This window comes from Pyxicephalus adspersus, chromosome 7, assembly GCF_032062135.1.
Source record: "Pyxicephalus adspersus chromosome 7, UCB_Pads_2.0, whole genome shotgun sequence".
Classification (NCBI taxonomy): domain Eukaryota; kingdom Metazoa; phylum Chordata; class Amphibia; order Anura; family Pyxicephalidae; genus Pyxicephalus; species Pyxicephalus adspersus.
Genome location: NC_092864.1, coordinates 50,512,531 through 50,536,427, shown reverse-complemented (window position 1 = coordinate 50,536,427; position 23,897 = coordinate 50,512,531). Strand labels below are relative to the sequence as shown.

The window sequence follows — 23,897 nt, the reverse complement described above, 5'->3', positions numbered from 1 at the left end:
TTTTCTTTATAAGAAGGACAAAACAGTATAGCATTACAACATATACAGTAAACTCATGTTACATTTTCAGCTCCACAAATCTAAAATGTAGAGATTTACCTGCAGAAATTTCCTTGTCTCCATCAAGAATATCCTTCAGCGTGAATGGGGTTGAGATATACCTGCATTTTCTGGAAAGGAAGCAGCGTTTCTTCTTGATGACCAGGCCCAATGGTTGGTATTTGTCAGCTTCACTGAGGCTGGGGACAGGTATCAGCCTCCCTCCATCTCCCACTTGTATAACAAAGTTCTTGGTGGCAGCTGCAAACATAGCAGAAAAATGATTCCTCCACAGTTATACAGCTTGACTTTCTTTTAGATTCCAGTCCATATATGTTATGTGAAATATGCTATTAGTCAGTGTAGGTCGGTGCATCCTCAGTGCTCTGTGGCATATGTATAGGGGATCGCTGTGTTCTGTGCACCTTCATTGACTCCTATTACTGAAGCCAATGAATAATTTAGGATGTAAAGTAATATGTGCTTTTGTTATTGTTCCTTGTAACATACTGTACATGTTCCATGCTGTGAAGGTTCTCAACGTAATAAAAAAAAAAGTAAGGCTCCCAAGCCAACTATTAGATTTTTCTTAGATTTGATCTTATATTCATTTGTAAATTTGACCACACATGAAATGTTGTAGTAATTGGTTACTTTCTACTATTGGATTTACCAACAACAATGTAATGTGATCACCTCCCTGATTGGATAAAAAATGTATAGATTGTTAAGGTTAGGCTTTACACCAAACATGACACTAAATCTAAGGCAAGCCACACATAGCACACACTTACTATACAATCTCTCACATGGGATCTGTTATGAACAAACCACTATGTATCATAAATTCTGCATGTGAATTAAATATTTCTGCCATTATGTAGCATGATCTCCTACGTCATGAGATATAATATCAACCAACTGATATGTAGTCTGACCTCCTACTCTATGGGATTAAAAAAATACATTTAACCACTTGGCGTTTCTACCCCATGAGATATAAATGTACTCACCACTATTTACTGTAACTGCCTACCCTGGGATTTTAATTTACCCATCACTCCATAGGATATACATTTACTCACTGTATGCAGTACACTGAGTAAGATTCACTGTATGGAGTTCCTACCCCATGAGATATAAAACTACCCACCAGTATATATCATGCATTCCTACCCTATGGGTTATAAATTTACCCATCCCCATGTAGAGTGAGATCCTACCCCATGGGATAAAATGTGAACCAAATAATATGTAATAGGACCTCCTACCTTTGGGATTTTAATTTACCCATCACTCGATGGGATATAAATTTACTCACTGTATGCAGCATGAGGTCCTACCCCATAAGCCTTTAAATTAACCCACTAGTATATAGCGTGCATTCCTACCTCATGGGTTATATATTTATCCATCACCATGCAGAATGAACTCCTACACCACTGGATACAATGTGAACCAAATAATATGTAAAATGAGCTTCTACCCCATGTGATAATAATTTACCCACCATTACGCAGAGTAGGCTCCTAGCCCATAGGATGTAAATTTACCATCCACTATATGACATAAACTCCTATCCAATGGGAGTAAATTTACTCAGCACTACAAAACGTGACCTCTTACCCCATGGGATGTATATGTAATTGTTTGGGTAGGCTTGGCAAAGTTTTTGGTAGACCCAAGGCTTTGTACACATGAGCAGATCCATTACCAATTGTATGCTTCATTGACTGATCCTATTGATTACTATATAGAAGAAAAGGGAGAGAAGAAAAGGAAGACAAGGGGATTTTTTGTTAGCAAAGGTAGATATCTGTATTTTTAAATATTACATTGAGTGAACACATTATCTCATAAGTAAATTGTCCAGGTTATTAAGAAATAAAATTATTAATCCTAAATCCCCTGGTACCTTAGGGCCTTCTGGGATATCTAGACACACGATTAGCTGGTAGGTGGTTTGAGGTAATTAGTCCATATGCAGTTATTTTTCAAAAGCAAGTTGTTGCAATGGAATCTTGATGAGTTTTGCCCTATGGGCTTCCTCAGGGGATTAGAAGAGTCATGCAAAGCACCAACATAAAGACATATAACGGCAATTATTAAAGTATATGTGCTAATCTGTCAACATTTGCAAACTCAAAAATTCTAAATCGCAAACCAATAAATTCCAGTATGGGCAGCAAACTGGCTCAGTGGTTAGCACTCTGGCCTTTGCAGTGCTGGGTCCCAGGTTCCAATCTCAGCCAGGACACTATCTGCATGGAGTTTGCAGGTTCTCCCGGTGTTTGCGTGGGTTTCCTCCCACATTCCGAAAACATGCAGTTAGGTTAATTGGTTTCTTCCAAAATTGACTTTGGACTGTGATAAAGACATATGACTATAGTAGGAACATTATATTGTGAGCCCCTTTGAGGGACAGCTAATGACATGACTATGGACTTTGTACAGCACTGTGTAATATGATGGCGCTATATAAATACTGTAAAAATAACACTGGGGATCAATTTTGAACACATTTTTTGTTGACTTCAATGTTTAAACTTATTTACACTAAAATAGGTATGCTGATTCTGAAATTGCAGTTGGTTTTCTTGTCTCACTTCAGGTTTTTTCTCTACCGCTTATAATATTGCGATAACTGTAGCGTGGATTTGTATAAGCTATTCATATGCATGCAAGACAATGTGGTCTGAGGTTGTACGCTGCTCTACGCAGTGAATAAGCAAAATTTATTTTTCTACTTACACACGTATTTCCTTTCTTTCAGATCATGTCTGGCTCTGCTGTTTCTCGTTGTAAGTGTTTAAACAACCCTGATTCATTTTGTTATATCTGTGTCAGTTTCACTATTCCCAATCAAAGGGCGAACATCAGCACATTTGTTAGAGTAAGCCTATTTGGCATATTTCAAAGTTAAACTTGGTGATCAAGATAAGTCTTGGGCCCCTCATAAGGTGTGCAAACAGTGTGTCCAGGGTTTACGGATGTGATAAAGGGAACATGTGATAAGATGTCATGTGGTATACCTATGGTTTGGCGAGAGCCAGGAGATCATTTCAGTGACTGTTACTTTAGTATAGTGAAAACTTCAGGATATAACAAGAAAAATAAATGTAACATAGAGTATCCTAGTCTACCATCGGCTATATGCCCAGTGGCTCATTCAGATAAAATCCAAGTGCCCGTTTGTGTTACACTACCCTCTCTTGAAGAACATGATTATGGTGATGAACTAGGTGACAACAATGATGAAAAGTTTGAAATTGAAGAGGCATTTGGTCAGCATGAGTTGAGTGATTTGGGACTATCGAAAAAGGCTTCAGAACTCCTAGCATCAAGACCGAGTGAGAAAACTTACTTGAAAACGTAACAAAGGTATCGTACTTTCCAATCAGAGAAATTGCATTTTTGCAGTACTTTAGAACTGACAGTGGCTTTGTGTATTGCCATAACATACCTGGTTTAATAGAGGAATTGGGAATTCCAATCTATAACTCAACTGAATGGTGAATATTTATCGATAGCTCAAAGCGGAGCTTAAAGTGTGTCCTCCTTCACAATGGCAATATATTTGGGTCAGTCCCAATTGGCAATTCAGTTTCTCTTTGTGAAGACTTTGCAGACATAGAGAGTCATTGAGTTGTTGAAATATCACCAACACAATCGGGTCATCTGTGTTGACCTTAAAATGTCATGCTTCCTTCTTGGTCAGCAACGCGGGATACACCAAGTATCCCTGTTATCTGTGCATGTGGGACAGCAGAGCTTGTGAGAGGCATTGGGTGGAAAGGAATCGGCCTCCAAGATCTGCCCTAAAACCAGGTGATCCAAACATTTTACAGGAGCCACTTGTTCATAGAAAGAGTATTATTTTCCCTCCTCTGCACATGAAACTGATAAAGCAGTTTGTTAAAGCTTTGCCAACTGAAGGAGACAAGTTTCAAATACATCATTTTGGCATTTCCTAGCCTGTCATTTGAAAAAAAAAAGGTCGGTGTGTTTGATGTTCTACAGAATCGGCAGCTCATCAAAGATGAACATTTCATCAGAACAATGTCAGAAGTCGAAAAGAATGTTTGGTTATCATTCAAAACCATCGTCAAGGACTTTTTTGGAAACACACAAGCAAATAATTACACAGAAATTGTCCAGAAAATCTTGGAGAGCTACAAAATGCTTCATTATATCTGCATAGCCATCTTTCTAACTTTCTGGAAAACCTTGGTGCAGTCAGTGATGAGCAAGGTGAATGATTACACCAAGATTTGAAGGTCATGGAAGGACGGTATCAGGGTAGATGGGAAGTAAATATGATGGCTGACTATTGTTGGAGCATTCGTCTGGATTGTCCTAACACTGAACACTCCAGAAAAAGCTGTAAGCGTAAATGTTTGCCTTAACCGCTTACCTGATTAATTTTCAAACGTTTTACTGTAAAAATAAAATGTCATAGAGTAACAATAAATCCTTTGTACGAACAAAAGAAATTTAAATAAACAGTACATTAAAGTTATTATTATATTTTTTATTGTATGTAAAATTTGTATGTTTTTAGACAGAGATGGAGGGTACTCTGTATGGTAAAAAGTGGATGTGATAGCAAAAAATTGGGGTCATTTCTGGATTCACCACCCAAAAATTAGTAAAAAACAAGTGTAAGATCTAACTCAACAAAAAATGCATTCTCCAGTGTAATGATTCCAATTGTAGATACAATAGAACATATTCACTTCAATTAACAAGATAGCCAATCGTATAAGGATTAATTTTGAAGTGGTTTATTATTCTAAAGGTGCGTACACACTTCCAATTTTTATCGTTCCAATCGAACGACGAACGATCGATTGGGCAAAAAATCGTTCGTAAAAAAGTAACCAACGACGCCGACGAACGAGGAAAGTCGCTGGAAACGAACGACCGGACCGACGGATCGGATTGGACGACGATCGTTGAACATCGTTCGTGTGTACGGTCGTTCGTTGATCGTCCATGTTCAGAGCATGCGTGATGAACGAACGTCCGTTCACTTTCCTGTCGTGCACATAGTTCCTCTATCGCTCAAACGATCGTATCTATTGTGTGTACAATATCTACGAACGATCGTGTCGTTAACTCTATGTGCAGGATCGGTGCTATACGATCGTTCATATATATCGTGCATGAACGTTCGTCGTTCGTTTTCCAACGATAATAATTGGAAGTGTGTATGTAGCTTTAGCAAGGGTCAAAACAAAAAACAATTTTGAACCAAATATGTATGTAATGTGCAATATATATGTATGTAATTTGGCCAAAAGTTATCCAATATTTTATCTTCTCTACTTTACCACTATTAGGTATGTAAACTTTATTTACTCTCTATACATCCCTTTAAAACTGCTAATATAACATATGTTTCCTTCACACAACATGTATGCATAGATATGTGAACATATATGAGTGCATATTATATATTTGGTTTAAAATTGAACCAAAACACACTGGAGCTCCAGAGTAGATTTATTTGATTCCTTGTTCATACCACACAAATTTTATACCTTCCAAACCAAAGCCCCAAATCTGATGAGTGTGATCAGTCTGTTGTTGAATTCATTTTTCTTTTTTAATGATTGTTCCATGTTTGGGTCAGGAATGTTATAATCAGATTGTAACGTATGTGGCCAGTTTTACTTTTACACAAACTTATTGATGATATCCCTGTTGTACCTCATCCTATAATTGTTATACCGAACACCATGAGAAGGGGATATTACTGCTACAAAACCCAACACAAATCACAGAGAAACAATATTAGTATTCAACATACAAAATCATTTATGTTTAATAATACACGCTTGACAATAAAATTGTAACAAATCACAACAAGGGTTCCTCTCATTTCTGTTTTCATGTGAATTCTACCCAAAGGGTAAATAAATCTTCTTCTTGCAATATCTTTTCAAGCTCAGGCTTTAACATTTATACGCCTTGTTGTAATGATGTTACAATTATACATATTTCTTTATATGTTTCGTATTTTACCCTTTTATGCAACATGCATGATGCTGGGGATATTTCCCTACACTTCCTGTTGTTGTGAAGAGTAAACAGAAAATCTCTTCAAAAGTTTCATCCTAGAGATTTGACCCCAGGAGCTGGAATATTGAGCCTGTTTTTTTTAAAGCTCTCCAAGGCTGTTGAAGCTAGGTGGACCTGGGTGATCCAGAAAACCCGGAGTGGATTTCTTAAAAATCATTTGCAATTATTTGGCAAATGTTTTCAATTCTGGGCCAGATGCATTCCAGGTTTGCTGGATTACCTTGTAGAGCTTTAATAAATCAGAGCCATTGCCCAGCTCTTACCAAGCCCATGACAGCACAAAATGCTGGGCTTTCCCTAAATTGTCTTGGCAACAATGGTCACTGGGACTATAAAAGGGGGTCAGTCTCCCCAGTGAGGACATAGGCAGCAGTAACATGACAGAACTATTCCTTTTACTATGCTAGCTGAACATTTAGTGAACAATGCACCCCAGTAATAATAAATCTCTCCCACTCAGCGCCTAGGCGTCTCCGCAGACCCCTAAGCTGCAGCTTGTATTACTAGAGACCATTCTTTAGTAATACAGGCTGCAGGTTAGGGGTCTGCAGAGAACATACTATTTCTAAGCAGAATGGGGAAAAACATTTTTTACGCTATGTTTTACGCCCCCGCTACCTCCCCCTCCTCCTGTCAATAATGGTATTATCCAAGCCCCGCCTCTGTCATTCACTCCTCTGGCATAGAGGTTGTGTGGTCACGCCCCTTCGCTATGCCAAGCATCTTCCCGGGTGTATGAGGACCGCAGTGGGGAGAACCTTTTCTGCGCGGCTCTAACCCTCGGAGAGCAAGCCGTACTCTCCCCCTCAGACGCCATGTCCAAGGAGAGGTTTACAGCCGCGCCTAAAAGGGGCTCTGAGAAGACCGTCACCGCTAGGGGTTCCCCTGGGTAAGTGGCATGTACCGGGAGGGTTACAGGCAGCATCAATGCGGCCATTATGCAGTCCTAGGCTGATGGCGTAGACGAGCTGTGTGTTCCAGGCTAGCCTAAGTAGGCGGCTGTGCTGAGAACTGAGGAGGCGATCCTTTTAGGTTAAATTAGCGCAGAGGGGCGTGGTCATGAGCACTTAGTAGCCAATCAGGGAGCTGTGAAGTAAATAAGGATGTGTAGCCAGAGGCAGGTTTCCTATACTGTTAGTCGGCAGGTGCCATGTTTTATGATTGTTGCTATGGAGATTGTCCATGGTAACTATTGTCACAGAAAGTGTTTAGAGACTTGGACACGAGTTAGTGGAAATCTTCTAATGTTTCCATGGTTACAGGATATAATCTTGAATATGTGTTAAGTGACAGCTGTATACATGAGGGGTTCCTGTAACCATGGGGACATTTACTTTACCTTATAATTGTTATACCAACACAGGACGCAGAGAAAAAATAAAATATTGATGGTGGTTTAAGCATTCCCTTATTTATTCCCTCACCTCCACCCCCTTACATACAATTTAAGCCATATCTCGGGGATCTCTTCCTAACCTGCCCCCCCTCTCTATTTATTAAGGAGATAGGTGTAAAAAAAATATTTACACAGTAGTCATGTGACCACTGTCTTCTGTATACACGTGGTGCCGTCCTTCCGGGATGTCCACTTTTCTTCCTGTGTGACATGGACACTTGTTATTGGCTGACTGCTGCTCGTTGTTTTTCTAAATGGATCTCAGCAGACATACAGTAAGCGTGCAATGAGCGCCATTGCAGTATTGGATTGCTGGTCCCCCAGGATAAAACGCAGTGCTGTCAAGGAATCTGAATTTAGACAATATGTCTTCCTTCGAAAGGCAAGGCGTAGTTCCATCAAAATGGATTTAAGTGCAACTAAAGTTCCACTTTAAAAATGTAGTATCAGGCAGGGCGTTATTGCAGAAATAAACAGGTGATGACCCTTCTGCAATAAGCATTCCTACCTGCCTGATGTCTTCTCCTGTTGGTTGGGGACTAATTGAACTCCTGTGTGCCTGTGCAGGAATTACGCCATCCCGGCTCGACCAATAACCATGACTGAAGATCGCAACGAGGAAGAGAAGAAGGAAGAAGATGGCTGAGACCGCAGGGAACGAGAACAGGTAAGTATACAGTGAGTTTAGTAACGGGTTGTATTATGTATGTATAACCCAAATGTTGTTTTTGTAATGTTATTATTATTCTGTTTGTTTTGCTGTATATGTACTATTGCTAACAATTCTCTTTGCCTTCTGTCCGAGACACAACAGGAAGTTTAAGGAAGTCTCCCCAAAGGAGATTCTCTGACAGTGTCCCTAAAACAGGTGTCTCTGGAGTATTTAAACCCACATCATGTACTGGGAATTATTTTGGATTTCCCCTTTTTTATAGGAACACCGGTCACAAGTGCAAAGGGCCTGATTTATTAAAGCTTTCCAAGCCTGCAGAAGACACACATTCATCAGAAAATTACTTTTAAGAAATCTACTCCAGGTTTGCTGGATCACCCAGGTTCACTGATAAAAGTGTATCTTTTCCAGCCTTGGAGAGCTTTGATAAATCAGGACCAAATAGAGAATTGAACTATCTGAGGAACTGACTGGGAGTAAAAACTCAAGAGGATCTAACTTTTCCCCCACTCCAAAACCCTGAACTATGGTTACTTTACTAACGGAGAAGAGCATGTTCACTTATGTAGGACAATCTTGTACTACTTTAACATATATAACCCCTTTGGGTATTTTCCATCCAAAACTTGTTTTTTTCTTTTTATCTTTTTATCAAGTAGGGTATTCCTAAAATCAAGAAATTCATTGGAGTTGCAATGTTCTCCCCGGCCCCTTTTAGCCAGGCTCACCACCCGGCACTTTTCAGTAACTACATGCCGGTTTTTGGGTGATTACTAAAAAGTTGGGTTACTGGACAGTTGGGACATAATACAAAGACGATGGAAAAATGTGACATACTAAGAGGATGGGCATTTTCAAGTTGGAACAAAGTATAGGGCGGCGGTAGAAAGGTGACAGAGTTATTATAGGTTAGTATAGGGTTCCTATGAGAACAACAACTGGGAACTATAAATTTGTCACGTGTTGCCCCACTCACTTTTTGACCACCCGGCTACAGCTTCTCCTACCCAGCTAAAAAAAATTCTGGGTAGAACACTGGAGATTCAAGTATGACAGGTGTTGTCAGGACAATAATAGCTCCAATGACAACTCCTCTAGGGGATTTTCTTCATTTTGCATAGCTTTCCTACCGTAGTTGTATTTCCAGGAGAGGCAGTTATAAGACGTATTCCCAATGAGACATAGAAAGCAAAAAGACAACTAAAAAAAGGTTCTAACCTTACCCTTTTTGATCCAAAAATGAAACATTTTCTCGGGATATGCTTTAAAGTAAATCGGCAGGTCAAGGTATACAGGTTTTTTGTTGTTTTCAATATTGCTAGTTTACGCCTGTGCACTGGCCCCACTAAATGCAAGGGAGTTTTTTTCTTCTTTTTGCTATTAGAGCAAATAGAATGCTTTAAAGGGTATACATAATCTCTGGCACAAATCTCCTCTAGCAAGCTCGTATTATTTCTTGTGGATAAAGCACATGGAAACGTGTAAATCAAAACTATAAATCTGAACTAAATAGAGAAATTCTAGGATGTATAAAGTGAGATTTTAAAGTGAGTTATTTTATAATGCTTAGCCAACACCTAACACCTGCAATAGGGTTAGACATAGAAAGGGGCCCAGCAGTGTTAGAATTCCATGCAAGCATTTTATGTATTCTTTTCAAAAAGTTACCTTAAACTGGTACAGGATGTTTCTTGCAGAGCAAAACATACTTGAATTCTATTTAATTCATAAGAAAATAAATAAATAAATAAAACTTCATGCATGTGTCTTTTGTTTTATTGTGCCAGTTACATTTTTGTGAAAAGGGCAAGTTACGGAAAGCAGAATAGATTAGTGAGCTCTATATATAAAGTTTATCACACACCCACAATTTTCCATACTCAGGTTTTTACAAAAAAACAAAGTGTTCTGCTGGCTTTGTGGCAAAAACAAAACTTTTCTGTGAACTAGTACTACATTTTTCAGATAAAAATAATTAAACCTCTTTTGTAATAAACACCATTGCTCAAACTTTTTTTCTTATGAAATTTGTCTTTTTTTCTGTAGCCTAAATGAAATGCACACAACCAATGTAAGCAAGACTCCAATCCAACTTCTACATGAATTTGGAACAAAGACCAACAACTCCCCTGTCTACACTTTGGAGAAGGCTGAAGGACAACCTCATAATCCTAGCTTTACTTTCCGAGTTACTATTGGTGAAATATCATGCTCAGGTATGAGGCTGTCAGCTGAATAAAAATGTACGTCTGTAAAATCACTGCTTGGGCTCTATTTATAAAACGGATTCTGACATTCCCTCAAACATTCCCTCATGAGAGTAAATTAATGCCACGGAAACACAGGACCCTGGAAGATTCACATCAGGGAATGTTTGAGGGAATGTCTGATTCCCTGTTTTTTAAGTAGAGCTCCTTGTGTTTTATTGTTAGAATGGTGTATGGTCTTTTCTTGGGATATTATATAAAAGAAATGTACACAGATTGTTTTAGTTTCCATTTGTACCCTATTTTTGCATATGGATTTTACTTGGAACCTTTTTGCTTCTCGTTAAAAGGAGTTTTGTCCAAATCTGGATTCCCACAATTTTTTTTTGTGGTCAGTGTTACCATAAAAAACAAGGAAAATAGGACTATAGGTAGGACTAAGGCTTTGTACACACATTAGATTTTTGTCGTTGGAAAGGACATGCTACAACTATTAGTCGCTGGGGTGCACAGCTGGAAACTCCTAAGAGATGGAATATGTCATTGGGGTATCTTGCCTTTGTTAGGTTGTTTGGTGTTCAGCGGAAGAATTTGCTAAACTTACCATTTAGAAGAATTGAAATCTCTGAACAGACCAATTTATCTCCAATTCTTTCTTGCATTGAGGGAACAAACCCTGCTGAATGTTCATTGTCCTTGTCCCTTTCTCTATATTTTGCTAATAGAGAGAGAAAAAATCTGGGTGTTCCATTGTGTTCCAAGGACACATCAGTGCTATATTTTTCTGTTGTCTGTGGAATCATAGGAGATTTATATATCTATAAATAATATATATATATATATATATATATATATATATATATATATATATAAAAATATATATATATATATTAATTATTTAGTGTTTTTCCAAAGTTCTGCAATCAGTTTTTTTAGGACCAAATGGTGCCATTATGAAAAAATACATTGCCTTACTTTAGTGGTATCAGTTACTGAATAGTCTGGTTATGTGTGACAAGTTCTGAGTAGGCTGGTAAATATAGGCCAAGTCCCTGAATGTGAATCCTTCAGAACAGCTGTAGTTTATTCAGCAGTAGGAGTGGTAACTCTCTCCCTTAATATCTATTGTCTCATCGTCTCATTAAGTCAGGAACAGATAAGACTGAGAATAGCAATGTCGGATAAAGTCAATCCTCTCTCTAAGAAAAAAGGTAAGATTTAATTTTCAAATCGGAAAAGTATGTATTATCTGTTGGGCTGTCCATATTACTTGTTGCAAAGAGTTGGCTTATATAGTTTTAGGAACATAAAGGATATAATCTCAGATTCCCTATAGGAATTGGAATTGTTGGTCAGTAGGATAATGTAACGTTTTAACCTGTTTGGCTATGGAGGCAGTACTTCCACTGATTTTGCTTGTATTAGAATTCCTGAATATTTTCCTTTTATTGGAGTTGCTAAATAATAACATCTTTTTCCATAAAAAAGAGGGACAAATGTAAATGTTTTCCACTTCTAAGATGTAGAGACTTCATGAGTTATATTTTTTGATCAGGCCTTCTTTTTACCTAGTATTCCTCTGATTTTCTGTTTCTTCACATCTATGCTTTTTTTTTTCTTCACTGTGTCTATTGGGGCAGCCATTGATGTCACACAGACTGGACGTACCTGCCTTGGTTACATGGTGGATTGATGGGATCAGTAGTTCACACTATAGATAAGATTCTTTGTGCTTTCATTCATGCAGCCTCCATATCTAGGGGTGGTAGAGTAAGTCTGTGTGCAGAAGATGCAGACATGTAGTTCACTCATATATTCCCAAATTCTCCCAAGTGACCTTGGTGTTCTGTGTGTCAGCTGCCACTGGGGAGTTAGTTGATAGGAGATGGGGAAAGGTTCCAAGTATATAAAGATTCTCACACCTCGCTGGCTACTACTTCTTCAGGCCAGTAGTTGTCTACACTAGAATGGATTCATTTTCTGTAATATTTTAGCAACGGATATGTACATGATATCGAGCCCAAATGTAGGAAAATATTGGTTAACGTTCAGTTTTACACTGAAGGGGGAAACGCACAGCTATCCCACCACCAGATCATGGCCACTAAAATTTCCCTAAAGCACCAGCGATGAGGATATTATTGGACTGTAATCTCAGCATGGTCCCCAGTAGAAGAGATATTTCCCTGTCTTGCCTCATTCCTATCTGCCATTGTGATGGATCTTCAAGAAACCAAAACTAGGTTCAAACATGATCCACTTGAATCATCTCTCCAGAGAGAAGCACTTTCAATACAATGCCAGCACCCCTCTCTGCAGTGTAGTACTGGGGTGCTGGGTGCAGTTGTACCTCCAAACTTTCTTCAGGAGAAACCAGTGACACTTCACTCTGGACACGCAATGATGGATTTACACAATGATGTTGGCTTCTGGTAATGTATTGGAAAGAGCCTGCATTTTCTGTTTGAATATCCATTCTAACCCTCATGTGTTTGTGTCGTAGCAGTAATGTGCTAGAAAATTATCAGTTCTGTTGGAGGGCTGTCGATAGAGCTACCTTTTATAGCAATGGAGACTATGGGCCTGATTTATTAAAGCTCTCCAAGGCTGAAGAGGATACACTTTCAACAGTGAAGCTGGGTGATCCAGCAAACCCGGAATGGATCTGGTCCAGGATTCAAAACATTTGCTAACAAATAGCAAATGACTTTGAAGAGATTCATTCCAGGTTTACTGGATCACCCAGCTTCACTGTTGAAAGTGTGTCTTCTCTCAGCCTTGGAGAGCTTTAATAAATCAGGCCCTATGTTTTGGGGAAGAAAAAGTGCGTCTTATAGTCCGAAAAATACTAAATATATATATATATATATATATATATATATATATATATAAACATTGTTTTTCATCATTTGTATATTACAGGGGATGGGCCTAGTAAGAAGATCGCAAAGCATAAAGCTGCAGAATCGGCTTTGAACGTATTAAGAGGAGATGCCACTCTAAAGTGAGATATGGTTTAATAATTTGGTAATGCATTTCCAATTTCTTGTTCAGCAAAATAAATATTCTGTCTTCCTTCTTGTAACACACAGTTGTTAATTTCATTAGGTTACTGCAAGGTATTGTCGGAACGTCTTTAAAAAGTTGCATTAGCCAAATTTAGGACAATGATAACACTGCAGCCGGTGATTCGCAAGCAAAGGCAGCACTTTGCTCCCACCACTGTCTGCTGGGCCTAGTCTTAGTGGTAATCGTAAAGTTGAAACCTCCATATTTGTGACATAGCCTCACGAGAAAATAGCAGTATGAAAAAACTGATAGGAGGTGGACTTTTACATTTACCAGCAGTCAGTAACAACCTGTTTAGGGATGTCTTCTCAGTCATCTGTGAGAATGGGTTTGTTATGTAGTCATGTTTCAAAACTTCTAAAACACAGGGGATAAGAGGTGTACCCATTCATGACCAGTTCAGTTTTCCATTTTTTGGGGAAAACAGACTCCTGATTTATTCTTTTCCGTGTTTTGGTCAAATACAGTTTGCCTATGACGGAACCCATTAAACAAGATGTATCAAAACCACCAGCTAAACAGGCTCAAGAAAATCCAATTGGCTCACTTCAGGTATTTTTTTTTCCTAACATTCCATTTTTCTAAACTTGTGCACAGTGCATCATAGCTGTATCAGTACTTGTTTTCTGACTGGTCCCCAGAGCAAACCTGCACACTGCATCCCATATTTATGAAGTTTAACTTGATTAAAATTTACCTTGCCTGGTGCTTCCTTCCTGCTTGTAAACTTTCCACTCACAATTATATAAAAAAAACATTATGTTTGCATTACACATTCTATTTTAGACTGTTAACTTTGTGTTTCTGTGCTTCTTTATGCAATGCAGGCAAATTATGGTTGGTGGTAGAGGCCAGTTGGGTCCTGTGTATAGTTTCATGGTGTCCTGGTATCCTGCCTCTGTACTTTTGGCCCCAATACAAGCAGCTAGCAGGCTCTACGGGTAGTTATACTATCACAATGCCTTGATACATAGATGTCGGTCAAGAAAAATGGATATTCTAAGGCAAACAGCTGTTTCATTAGGTCTGCCCAGGGTGACACCTATTTGTGATGCTAGACTTGAAGGATGGAGAGAGAGGAGGTCCAGTGATTAAAAGTTAGACCAGGAACCAAAGGAAGATTTTGGGCATTCTCTAGCCTGGCAATAAGTTGGGCTCTGACCGCTTAAAAAAACAGTGCCTGCACATCAGCTGGCGGCAGTGAGTGGAACTAGTACCCCTTGTCATTCCCTATAGAACTGCTGCAGGGAGATGCTACATGGTAACAAGTGGTACCAAGAGTCAGTGGTACCTGCTGTGAGGAAGCAGTAAAAGCATTGCAACCTCACTACAAGTGTGTACCTCGGGATACTTCTGAGCTGCTCTGTATGCTTTTCTAGTAAAATTTGTAAGATACTTTCTGATTATGGTACCTTTCCATCTGAATTTTTTTTAGCCACAGGTTGCCAAAAGTTGACATTTATTGTTCAGTGAATTTGTCTGTGTTGTGAAAATGTTAAAATTAAAGTATTTTTTCTCCAGGAGCTTGCAGTTCAAAAGGGATGGAGACTACCTGAGTACTTTGTATCGCAGGAAGCAGGACCAGCTCATAAGAGGGAGTTCACCTTGTCCTGCAGAGTGGAATCTTTTGTAGAAACTGGTAAATTATTTGTATGTCAAGTATGACTTGTAGAACATTTATTTAGCCGTGTAAAATATTGAGATAGTAAAATGATGGTGGAATTATGAGTATAAATTAGTTTTTTGTGCACAAAGGTTAATATATTAACATTTATAAAACTGTGCTGTAATCTCCTTCACAACCTTAAAGGAAAGTGATGACCCTCTGTCATGAAGATAACTAAAATCAAACTTTTAAACACCTTGTGGTCCCTGCATAAAGCTTTACATAGCCCCTTACAGTCCATGTGCTCCCCCATATTTTAGGTCAGTCCATGAAACCAGTTTTAATACTTCCACACATTCACTTTAATTAATAGACCACTAATTTCCATTATTGAGCATATTCTTCTTTTTGCCTTGCCTTTTTATTACCCCTGAAAGTTTTTTTGAAAGTTCTGTGGTATTGTATTGGGATCTTCTGTAACAATATCAAAGAAACATGTCATGGTTTTAAAATGAGACGCAGCCTATTCCCTAATGCAAGCCTTAAAGCTGACCTGCTTATGTTTTATCTTTTCCTCTCACATTTTCCCTCAAAAATCACATGCTAAATTTATTAAAATAATGTTTCAGTTTGCTTTACAAACTTGTGATTGGTATGATTGTTTACCCAATCATATCACTGGGTGTCTGGGCTCATTCATCCAAATCACTATGATTGAAAACACTAAACTGCAACGAGTAAAAGAGGTTTGCCTTTTTAACAGTCAGGCTGAACAGGAAAGAACTGGATGATGGTGAATGCCATTGAGCCAGGAAATGAGGCAAACTCTAAATGATTAACTGCAACTTTCAGTGCACATTGGGCCTAATTTATTAAAGCTCTCCAAGGCTGGAGAGGATACACTTTCATCTGTGAAGCTGGGTGATCCAGCAAACCTGGAACAGATCTGGTCTAGGAATGAAAACGTTTGCTAACAAATAGAAAAAGACTTCTAGAAAAATCCATTCCAGGTTTGCTGGATTACCCAGCTTCACTGATGAAAGTGAATCCTCTCCAGCCTTGGAGAGCTTTAATAAATCAGGCCCAATGTGAGAAGTGCAAAGTGTGCAATGAAATAAAAAAAAGCAATTTCAATACAGAAGAGGCTGTACAAATGTGCAGTACTGAAGAGGAGCTCAGTTTTAACCATTTATCTTGCACTTGCATCTAATACAGCGGTCGCCAACTGGTGGTCCAGGAGAAAATTTTGGTGGTCCGCGGCTCTGGCCGGTGCACCCCCAAGAGGGGTTAGGAGAAGGACCCGCTGGGGGGACACACCGGCCAGAGCTGCGGACCACGTCCCCAGTACAGTTCCCAGGCTTAGGGAAGTGGGCGGGTTGTGTCTGGGGGAGGTTTCTCCCCCTTTGAGTGATACCCGGCTCCCCGCGGAATGCACGGTCAGGAGCCCCCAGCTCGTCATTAACTAGCAGCTAGTTCAGTATGTTAATGATCTTTTGATCACATGCTTTGGGTGTTGGCTAATTTGTAATATGGTTTAGTAACTGGATAAGGCTTGTATGTAATTAATCTCTGGGCCATTACGGATATGTTCAGCGTTGATACAGTCATAGGGTAATCTTGCAATGCCCTAATAAATAGATTCCAATCATTTTTTCTTGCAGGATCAGGTACATCAAAGAAAGTTGCAAAGAAAATAGCAGCAGAGAAGTTACTGGCTAAACTACGAAGCATTCCCACTGAAAATCTCAATAGCTCTGTGGTAAGTGTGACAAGAAAAAGCAATCTAAAATATTTAATTTACATCATTGAGAAAATGAAAGCAACCAACAATTGGTGTAAATTGACCAGGAAATATGTCTGACTCAATCTACAAAAGTGTCACTTCCGTGTCTTAAATGTTTTCTTTAACACAAACTGATGGTTGGTTCAGGGTTATGTTTTCTGTTCTGCAAAAACATAAAGTCCCATAAAAGGTCATACAAATCAAATCAAGTTTCAAACTAATACATTTAACTAACATAAAAAATAAATATTTTATGCTTTTAGTGTACCATGGGTCAGCAGCCAAGCAGGTCACTAATTTGCATTATAACTACTTTAATTCAGCACAAATGAAGGTAATAGAATCAAGCAAGTATTCCAAAACAAACAGGAATATATATTACAATAATTTCATAATCAATATATAAATAATATTCACAGTGAGCTCATTATTTTTTTATGTACCATTTATTATAAAATTATTCCTCATTTTATGTTTATCCCTTGGATGCCCAAACACTCTTGCTTGGGAGTGATAATTCTGTTAAAACATGTCAAGGTAAAAGGGTATTTTTTTTCTTCTGCACTTTTTTTTGAGGATTTTCAAATATGGTAAATATTGGAATGATTTACATACTTACCTTTAATCATTTCTTTAATATAGTTCCCTCAAGTTGTTGTCCTTTGAAGAAGCAGAGAAAATAATTCTGCAAAGTACAGGGGCCATTTGTTCATCACCCTTTTAAAATTATTGACTAATTATTTATAAAAACAATTCATTGTTGATGTAATGTTAGGAACCTTTAGGGTTCTATTTACAAAGCAGTGGACCTGGCATTCCCTGAAACTGTCCTTGGTGGGGAATCTTCCAGGTCTATGATTATTAATTATGACAATAATTGATTCTCCACCAGCGAATGGCCAATTACTGCTTTATAAATAAACCCTATTGTGTAAATAGATATTTATGTACACCCTTGATTGTATTAGGACAATTGTTGTTTATTGGAATCAATGTGATTGATGCCAGTTCCCTGGCCATGTACATAATGTACATAATAATTAAGTTGTGTTTAAAAAAAAAAAAAAATAATGGTTGCCATGGGCTGGTAGCACCAATTGCATGGATTTTCGTGAACAGCTAGTGCCATCAAAAGGGTTAAGTACTAGAAAAAAAGTGCACATTTTCACATTTGTAAATTACAGGATGTTATATATTTTTTACATTTAACCATAAATTGCTCATTTGCACCATGCTTGTCTCTGCTACAGCTATAATGTTTTACTTGAATAGCCATGATTGTTAAAAATTGGCCCACAGGAGTTGCATTGCTCTAAACCCTCTGATGAGGCATTTAGTTGCTCTAAAGACATAGGCTGCGTACACACGTTAGACTGTTGTTGTTGGAAAGGATCTTGCACAATCCTTTCCAACAACAAAAGACTGAAAGATACTTGCTGTATATAAACGCTGTTCTGCTCTATGAAGAGGAGAGGGGAAGAAGGAGCAACCGCACCCTGCTGCTCCCTCTCCCTTTCACCTGGCGGATCCATGAACAACGTCAGACGAGCGCTGCACACACATCAGATTCTACTCTAATAGCAGTCCTGAAGTGTTAAGTGTACGAGAATCATCTGATGTGTGGTATGTAGCCTTATTGTGTTGAAGCAAAAATAAACTAAAAATAAAATGAAATCAAGTACTGTTTTTGGTAGAAGAGACTTACTATCAAAAACTGCTTTAGGCTCTATAGGAGATTGGGAAATGATGTCAGTGATTGAAGCAATGAGAGGGACATCAGTGGGTAAATATACTATAATATGCAAGCATGCTGTGTATATTTGCACATTGTAAGAGGTGCTTCAGTAAACTGCTGCAGATTTAGCTCCGTGAGAGTTTTTTTCCTGCACAGCAGAAAATTCTATGCCTTACGTGTGAAATTGAGTCTATGCCACTATCTGCTGTATACAACACATTTCATTTAATATTTCATTTTTACCTGACTTAAATATGTGCCAGCATTAATTTTCTAGCTTTTACAGAACAATTGGCATCTTGTTTAACAGTTGACTGTTTTGATTGTTACAGAAAAAAGAGATTGTAAATAATGCTGGCTGTACCTGGGACAACCTAAAAAAATCTTCTGGAGAGAAAATAAACTTGTTAAAAAAAAGTCCTCTAAGTATTCCCAACACTGATTATGTGAAGATGTTGACGGAGGTGGCAGAAGAACAAGGTATCCGTGTCTCCTACTTAGATATTGGTAAGTGTTTCAGTTGTGTCTTCTGACACATTGGGTCTAATTTATTAAAGCGCTCCAAGGCTGGAGAGGATACATATCTATCAGTGAACCTGGGTGATACAGCAAACCTGGACTGGATTTCTTAAAAGTAATTTGCTATTTGTTAGCAAATGTTTTCAATCCTGGACCAGATCCTTACCTTTATCACCCAGCTTCACTGATAAAAGTGTATCCTTTCCAGCCTTGGATAGCTTTAATAAATCAGGGCCATTTTATCAGGCTGTGGACTGACATTGACAATGACATTTTATGATAAGAGGTCTTGTCTCATTTTTATGTTATGAAGAGGACTGAGAGTCTGAGCAGAGCCTGTAACTTTGATTGGAATGATTAGAGAATCTAACAGGGTTGATTGAAGCCTGCAGTAGTGTGATGTTTTTAACGAGAAAACACCATCAGGAACATTTAATTCTTAGTTGTGGATGCCAGCCCTGGTGATTGCGTTCTTTTCTGCCTACTAAGGATATGTAGCTGACATCAGCAGCTTCCACTGCCTAGCATATTTGCTTCTTATTATGATTCCTGCTTCTATGGCAAAGGAAAACTATGAGTGTCCTGCTGATATATTGTCTTGCCTTTTTTGGTTTTATAATGATTTTGGTTTCTAAGCTATATCATCAGTTTGACTGAAATGCAGATCATATGTTTTTAATGATAGATTCAAAAACTTTCTGACATGTCCATGGCTGCCCAGCTACAAAAACTTGAAATTAAGCTTGAATACATAGTCATGTTACAAACTGTTCCTCAGAAGTACTAGCTATCTAACGTCCCATCCATAGTGGTCCTAATCTAATGTTCCTAACATAGTCTAAGTTCTGACACTTGGCATGCATGCAGGAGAATCTTCATTCACCTTGAGAGATTTTTATTTACAGAGCTTTAACCATTTACACTTTGGCAGAAGCAAAGTTTGTTGTGCGGCTATTTTCCAGAGAATTCTTTCTTAAAGATCTCAAACCTTTGTTTTATTTTTATAGTCTGTCCCAATCTGAGGTTTAACTGATTTCCACCAGATTAGATATACCTTTTTTTTAGCAGGAATGTATTTCCTGTCCTCACTGTGAGTTCTCTATATTGGCATAGATATGTGTTCTGAAGAAGAAAGCATCATGCCTGACCGGGTCTGTTAGATTATTGGGCATGCAGTGCCGTCAATACAAAACAGTTATGTTTGTACACCTTGGTCAAGTGCTGTAATATGATAATAAATGGAATGTTTGTGAGACATTGGTAATGGAGCTTATTAGGTTGTTATGTGTCAGATCAAAAATCAATTTCTGTGACTTTAGTTGGGCTTTAAACCTCCTAGATGTGTGCAAAGTTTTTTTCCCATTTCTGGTGACAGCTGTGGATTCGATGACTGTAAAAGCACGTAGGCCTAGGTATATTTTAAGCACACAACGTTCGATGTCTGTAGACATGAAGCCATAATTTGAAAAATAAAGCAGAGTTCCAGCAAATAAAACCAAACCCAGTTTATTGCAGTGATGTATTTCTTATAAAACCATATTATTGATTTTTAAATGTAATTGCTGTAAGTAACTGGTAGATGTGGTATCAGTCTTGTGCAATTCCATTCAGCTTGCAGCAAGTGGGACAATGGTAGGAACCAATCAGGCTCTTGCATAGTCTTATTCTGGCATAGAATAGATAAGCTCATTAGTGCTGCTTAAAGCTGCACACCAGGTATAACAAAACAATGTACTTGTGCTGTGGGTCCCCCTTCCCCCTGCAAGAGTTAACTGCAAATATTGCTCAGAGGATACTCAGTTAGGTTATATATTTGACTAATTAGGGAATTTCACTTGCAATTGGTGCTCTTCTTTGCTGTGTAATTGGCAGGAATGTGGGCAAGCTTCCAGCAGTAGCACTGTAAAGGATGACATAGGAAAGCTGTGACTAGTTTGCAGTGAAGGAGAGGCTTCTGGGCAATGGCCCATGAACGGGAGAAGGCCTGTGGGAATATAGAAAGTAAGGTCAATATTTCACCTTATTTATCATCCCCTATGCAAAATAAGCAGGGAACCCTTGCATTTGCCGTGGACCCCTACTGCTGGGATGTTTTTCATAAATATGTTCATATTTACATGGCAATGCTGTTCAGGTGTTTAGTGGGGTGGGCATTTCGGGAATAGGCACACTTGCCCACTTCTATTTTGCAAAGAATTCTTTGGTGGTGGTTTGGTGTCTCCCGTATGGTATTGCAGGCTCAGGGCCGTGGGTTTACTCTCTGAACACAACCCGCCTACTCTCCCATCGCAGGCTCAGTGGGTGGGTTCTGGTATCATGACGCACTCTGGGGGAAGTTTCTTCCCCTTTGAGTGACACATTAGCAGGGGTGTAGTGGGGCGGGCACATTTACATAACAATGTTGCGCATGCACACTCGCCATGGATTGTACCGTGCCCCCTCTTCTTTTTTACAACTACACCCCTGATGCTGTCTGGCAGGGAAGTAGGCATACTCATCTGATAGAACCACCACCATGTTTCCATTTGTGACTGTGTGTTTAGCAATTTCCTTGTACTCTAAGATATTTTTCTTTCTTCTCATCACTTGTTTTTTGAAAGTGGCATACTGAAAGGCCAATTCCTCAACACAGTTCTGTATAAACCAGGCATGGGCAAACTACGACACCTGGGCCATATGCTGCCCGTTAGGCTTTTTTTTTCTGGCCCGTTGAACTCTCTCTCTACTTCAGCGGCTCTGCTGAGTTCAACGGGTTGGAAAAAATGGGCTGTGGTCCGCACCTCTGGCTGGTGTCAGGAGACGGACCCCACTGGGGGGCCGCAACGGCCAGGGCCGCAGACCATGTCCCCTGTACAAATCCCAGGCTCGGGTAGTGGGCAGAACAACCTGCTCACTCTCCCATCGCAGATTTAGATCTGCAATAGGAGATGGGGTGGGGTTATGTCATTGTGACATCATGCTCACTGGCGTCATGATGGCATAACCCCGTCCACTCTCCCATTGGTCAAGCCCCTCTGGCAAATTTTAGATCAAATTGTGGCCCCTGAGTGAAAAAGTTTGCTTACCCCTGGTATAAACCATCATTTTGTTGTACAGGTAATATGTACTGTAATCTGTACTTCTCTTTTTTTTTTTCAGGGGAACTTAGTGCCAATGGACAATTCCAGTGTCTTGCTGAGCTCTCCACCAATCCAGTCACTGTATGCCATGGAACAGGCCTTATTTGTGGCAATGCCCACAATGATGCTGCCCACAATGCATTACAATATCTAAAAATCATGGCGGGTAAAAAATAAAAAGAAGACTTGTATGGCCACTGGTCACATCTCTTACCTCCCTTTATTAAATGTAAACAAACATAGCTGTACCAAAAATGAAAGGTACCTTTATTATAATGGAATGTTAGTGCAATCATAAATGTCATGTTATGGTTTTCAATTCCTGGGAACCTAAATAATATATTGATTCTGGCTTTGTTTTAAAAGGGAATTTAATTGACAAAATTTCCAAACTTAATTTTTGATGAGACCATCATTGTTCAGACTATTTAAAGGACATGTCCACTCAGACAGTTTTAATTATATATATATAAATTATTGGTTTTTGAAGCTTTTGCACTTCAATAGCGTTGAAATGAAGTTTATTTAATTATGTGGTTTGTGCCTGAGGGGGAAAACAAATATTATTTTTGGACTAGTTGGTTCTTATATGATATATATAATATATATCCCATACCATGTAAAATCTGCTGTCTGTCTGCCTGCTGGTGGAGGATGGAACATGTATACTTGATATCTTTTTCTTACTCCGTATCTTTTCCTCTCCTGATCCTCTGCCAGCTCTCACTGAATGTTTGCGTTTACTTACTTAGAGCTCAGCACAATCTATCACTGGTTCTAAAGCTCATGGACTTTTTGGTACACCGGGGCTTTCCTGTGGGCAGCAGGGTTTATGCTTAATAAGTGTCTACAAGTTTAGATGAATTGTTCTTCTCACGCTGGCCTCTTTCATCATTATCATAGGATGTATGTGCTTCCTTCACCTGTGAACTGCCCATGCACTATGCTGCTGTGCTGTGCACTATGGAAGCCTCTGCTTGATAAAAGAATGATGAATATGCATGGCAAATAAATTATCCTAACAGGTCAATGCACTTTTCATTTACAGCCATTTCTTTTATTGAATATATATACATAAAAAAGAGTGGGCATCTCCCTTAATAGCATGCAATATAAATCAAATGTGTGTGAATGGTGGTCTTTAAAGAAAAATAAATAAAAACACATTTTAAAGAAACCTAAATGTGCATAGTGTTATTTCTGGCTAGGCCTGATCTTGCCTCTTGCAGTGACATTAATTGGCCAGGCTCTTTATATATGTATATTTCCACATAATTCAAACCAGCAGATTTGTAGTCAGTATTGTGGTATAATTGAGTGTATTGTTTGTTGTGTCCATTGCAGGTATCACCCTGGTGAACGGTCATGTAACCGTGTTGTGTTTTCACAAATGTCACAGTTACCACTGCTGCCCACATACTTGTTTGTCATCACTCCACCTGAATATTCGGGAATCATTTATTTTGTCTTTTTTTTTTTATTATAGAGGAGTACAGATACAATATGTAGCAAAGTGAGTACAAAGGACGACAGGCAATGAGCATAGATAACAAGGATAAAGGAGTTATTCTGCATCCAGCTCTACATTGCAGTACATCATCATACAGTTATGTGAACTTTTTAGTGTGAAACTATGTCACTTGTGCAGAACTCTGAACAAAAGAACA

General features: G+C 38.7%; 2 protein-coding genes across 4 annotated transcripts in view; one reads left to right on the top strand and one right to left on the bottom strand.

Annotated features, from left to right (window-relative positions):
• The window catches only part of PJVK (pejvakin), an 8,695-nt gene extending 8,385 nt beyond the window's left edge, over positions 1-310 (bottom strand). Inside the window, exon 1 of the mRNA XM_072416820.1 lies at positions 100-310. Within this exon, the coding sequence (XP_072272921.1) occupies positions 100-310 (211 nt within the window). The remainder of the gene's footprint in view (positions 1-99) is intronic.
• Positions 311-6,825: 6,515 nt separating this feature from the next.
• PRKRA (protein activator of interferon induced protein kinase EIF2AK2) lies at positions 6,826-23,407 on the top strand. Of its 3 annotated transcripts, XM_072418395.1 has the most exons (9): positions 6,849-7,012; positions 8,087-8,186; positions 10,239-10,408; positions 13,322-13,403; positions 13,936-14,020; positions 14,990-15,107; positions 16,736-16,833; positions 18,925-19,099; positions 22,250-23,407. In XM_072418395.1, exons 2-9 carry the CDS (start codon positions 8,158-8,160, stop codon positions 22,405-22,407), a joined length of 915 nt encoding a protein of 304 aa, XP_072274496.1. In that variant the 5' UTR covers positions 6,849-7,012; positions 8,087-8,157; the 3' UTR covers positions 22,408-23,407. The 3 variants fall into 3 exon arrangements, with proteins under 3 accessions (XP_072274495.1, XP_072274496.1, XP_072274497.1); XM_072418394.1 differs by lacking the exon at positions 8,087-8,186 and having other exon boundaries at positions 6,826-7,012; XM_072418396.1 differs by lacking the exons at positions 6,849-7,012; positions 8,087-8,186; positions 10,239-10,408 and adding an exon at positions 11,455-11,610.
• The last annotated feature ends 490 nt before the right edge of the window (positions 23,408-23,897 follow it).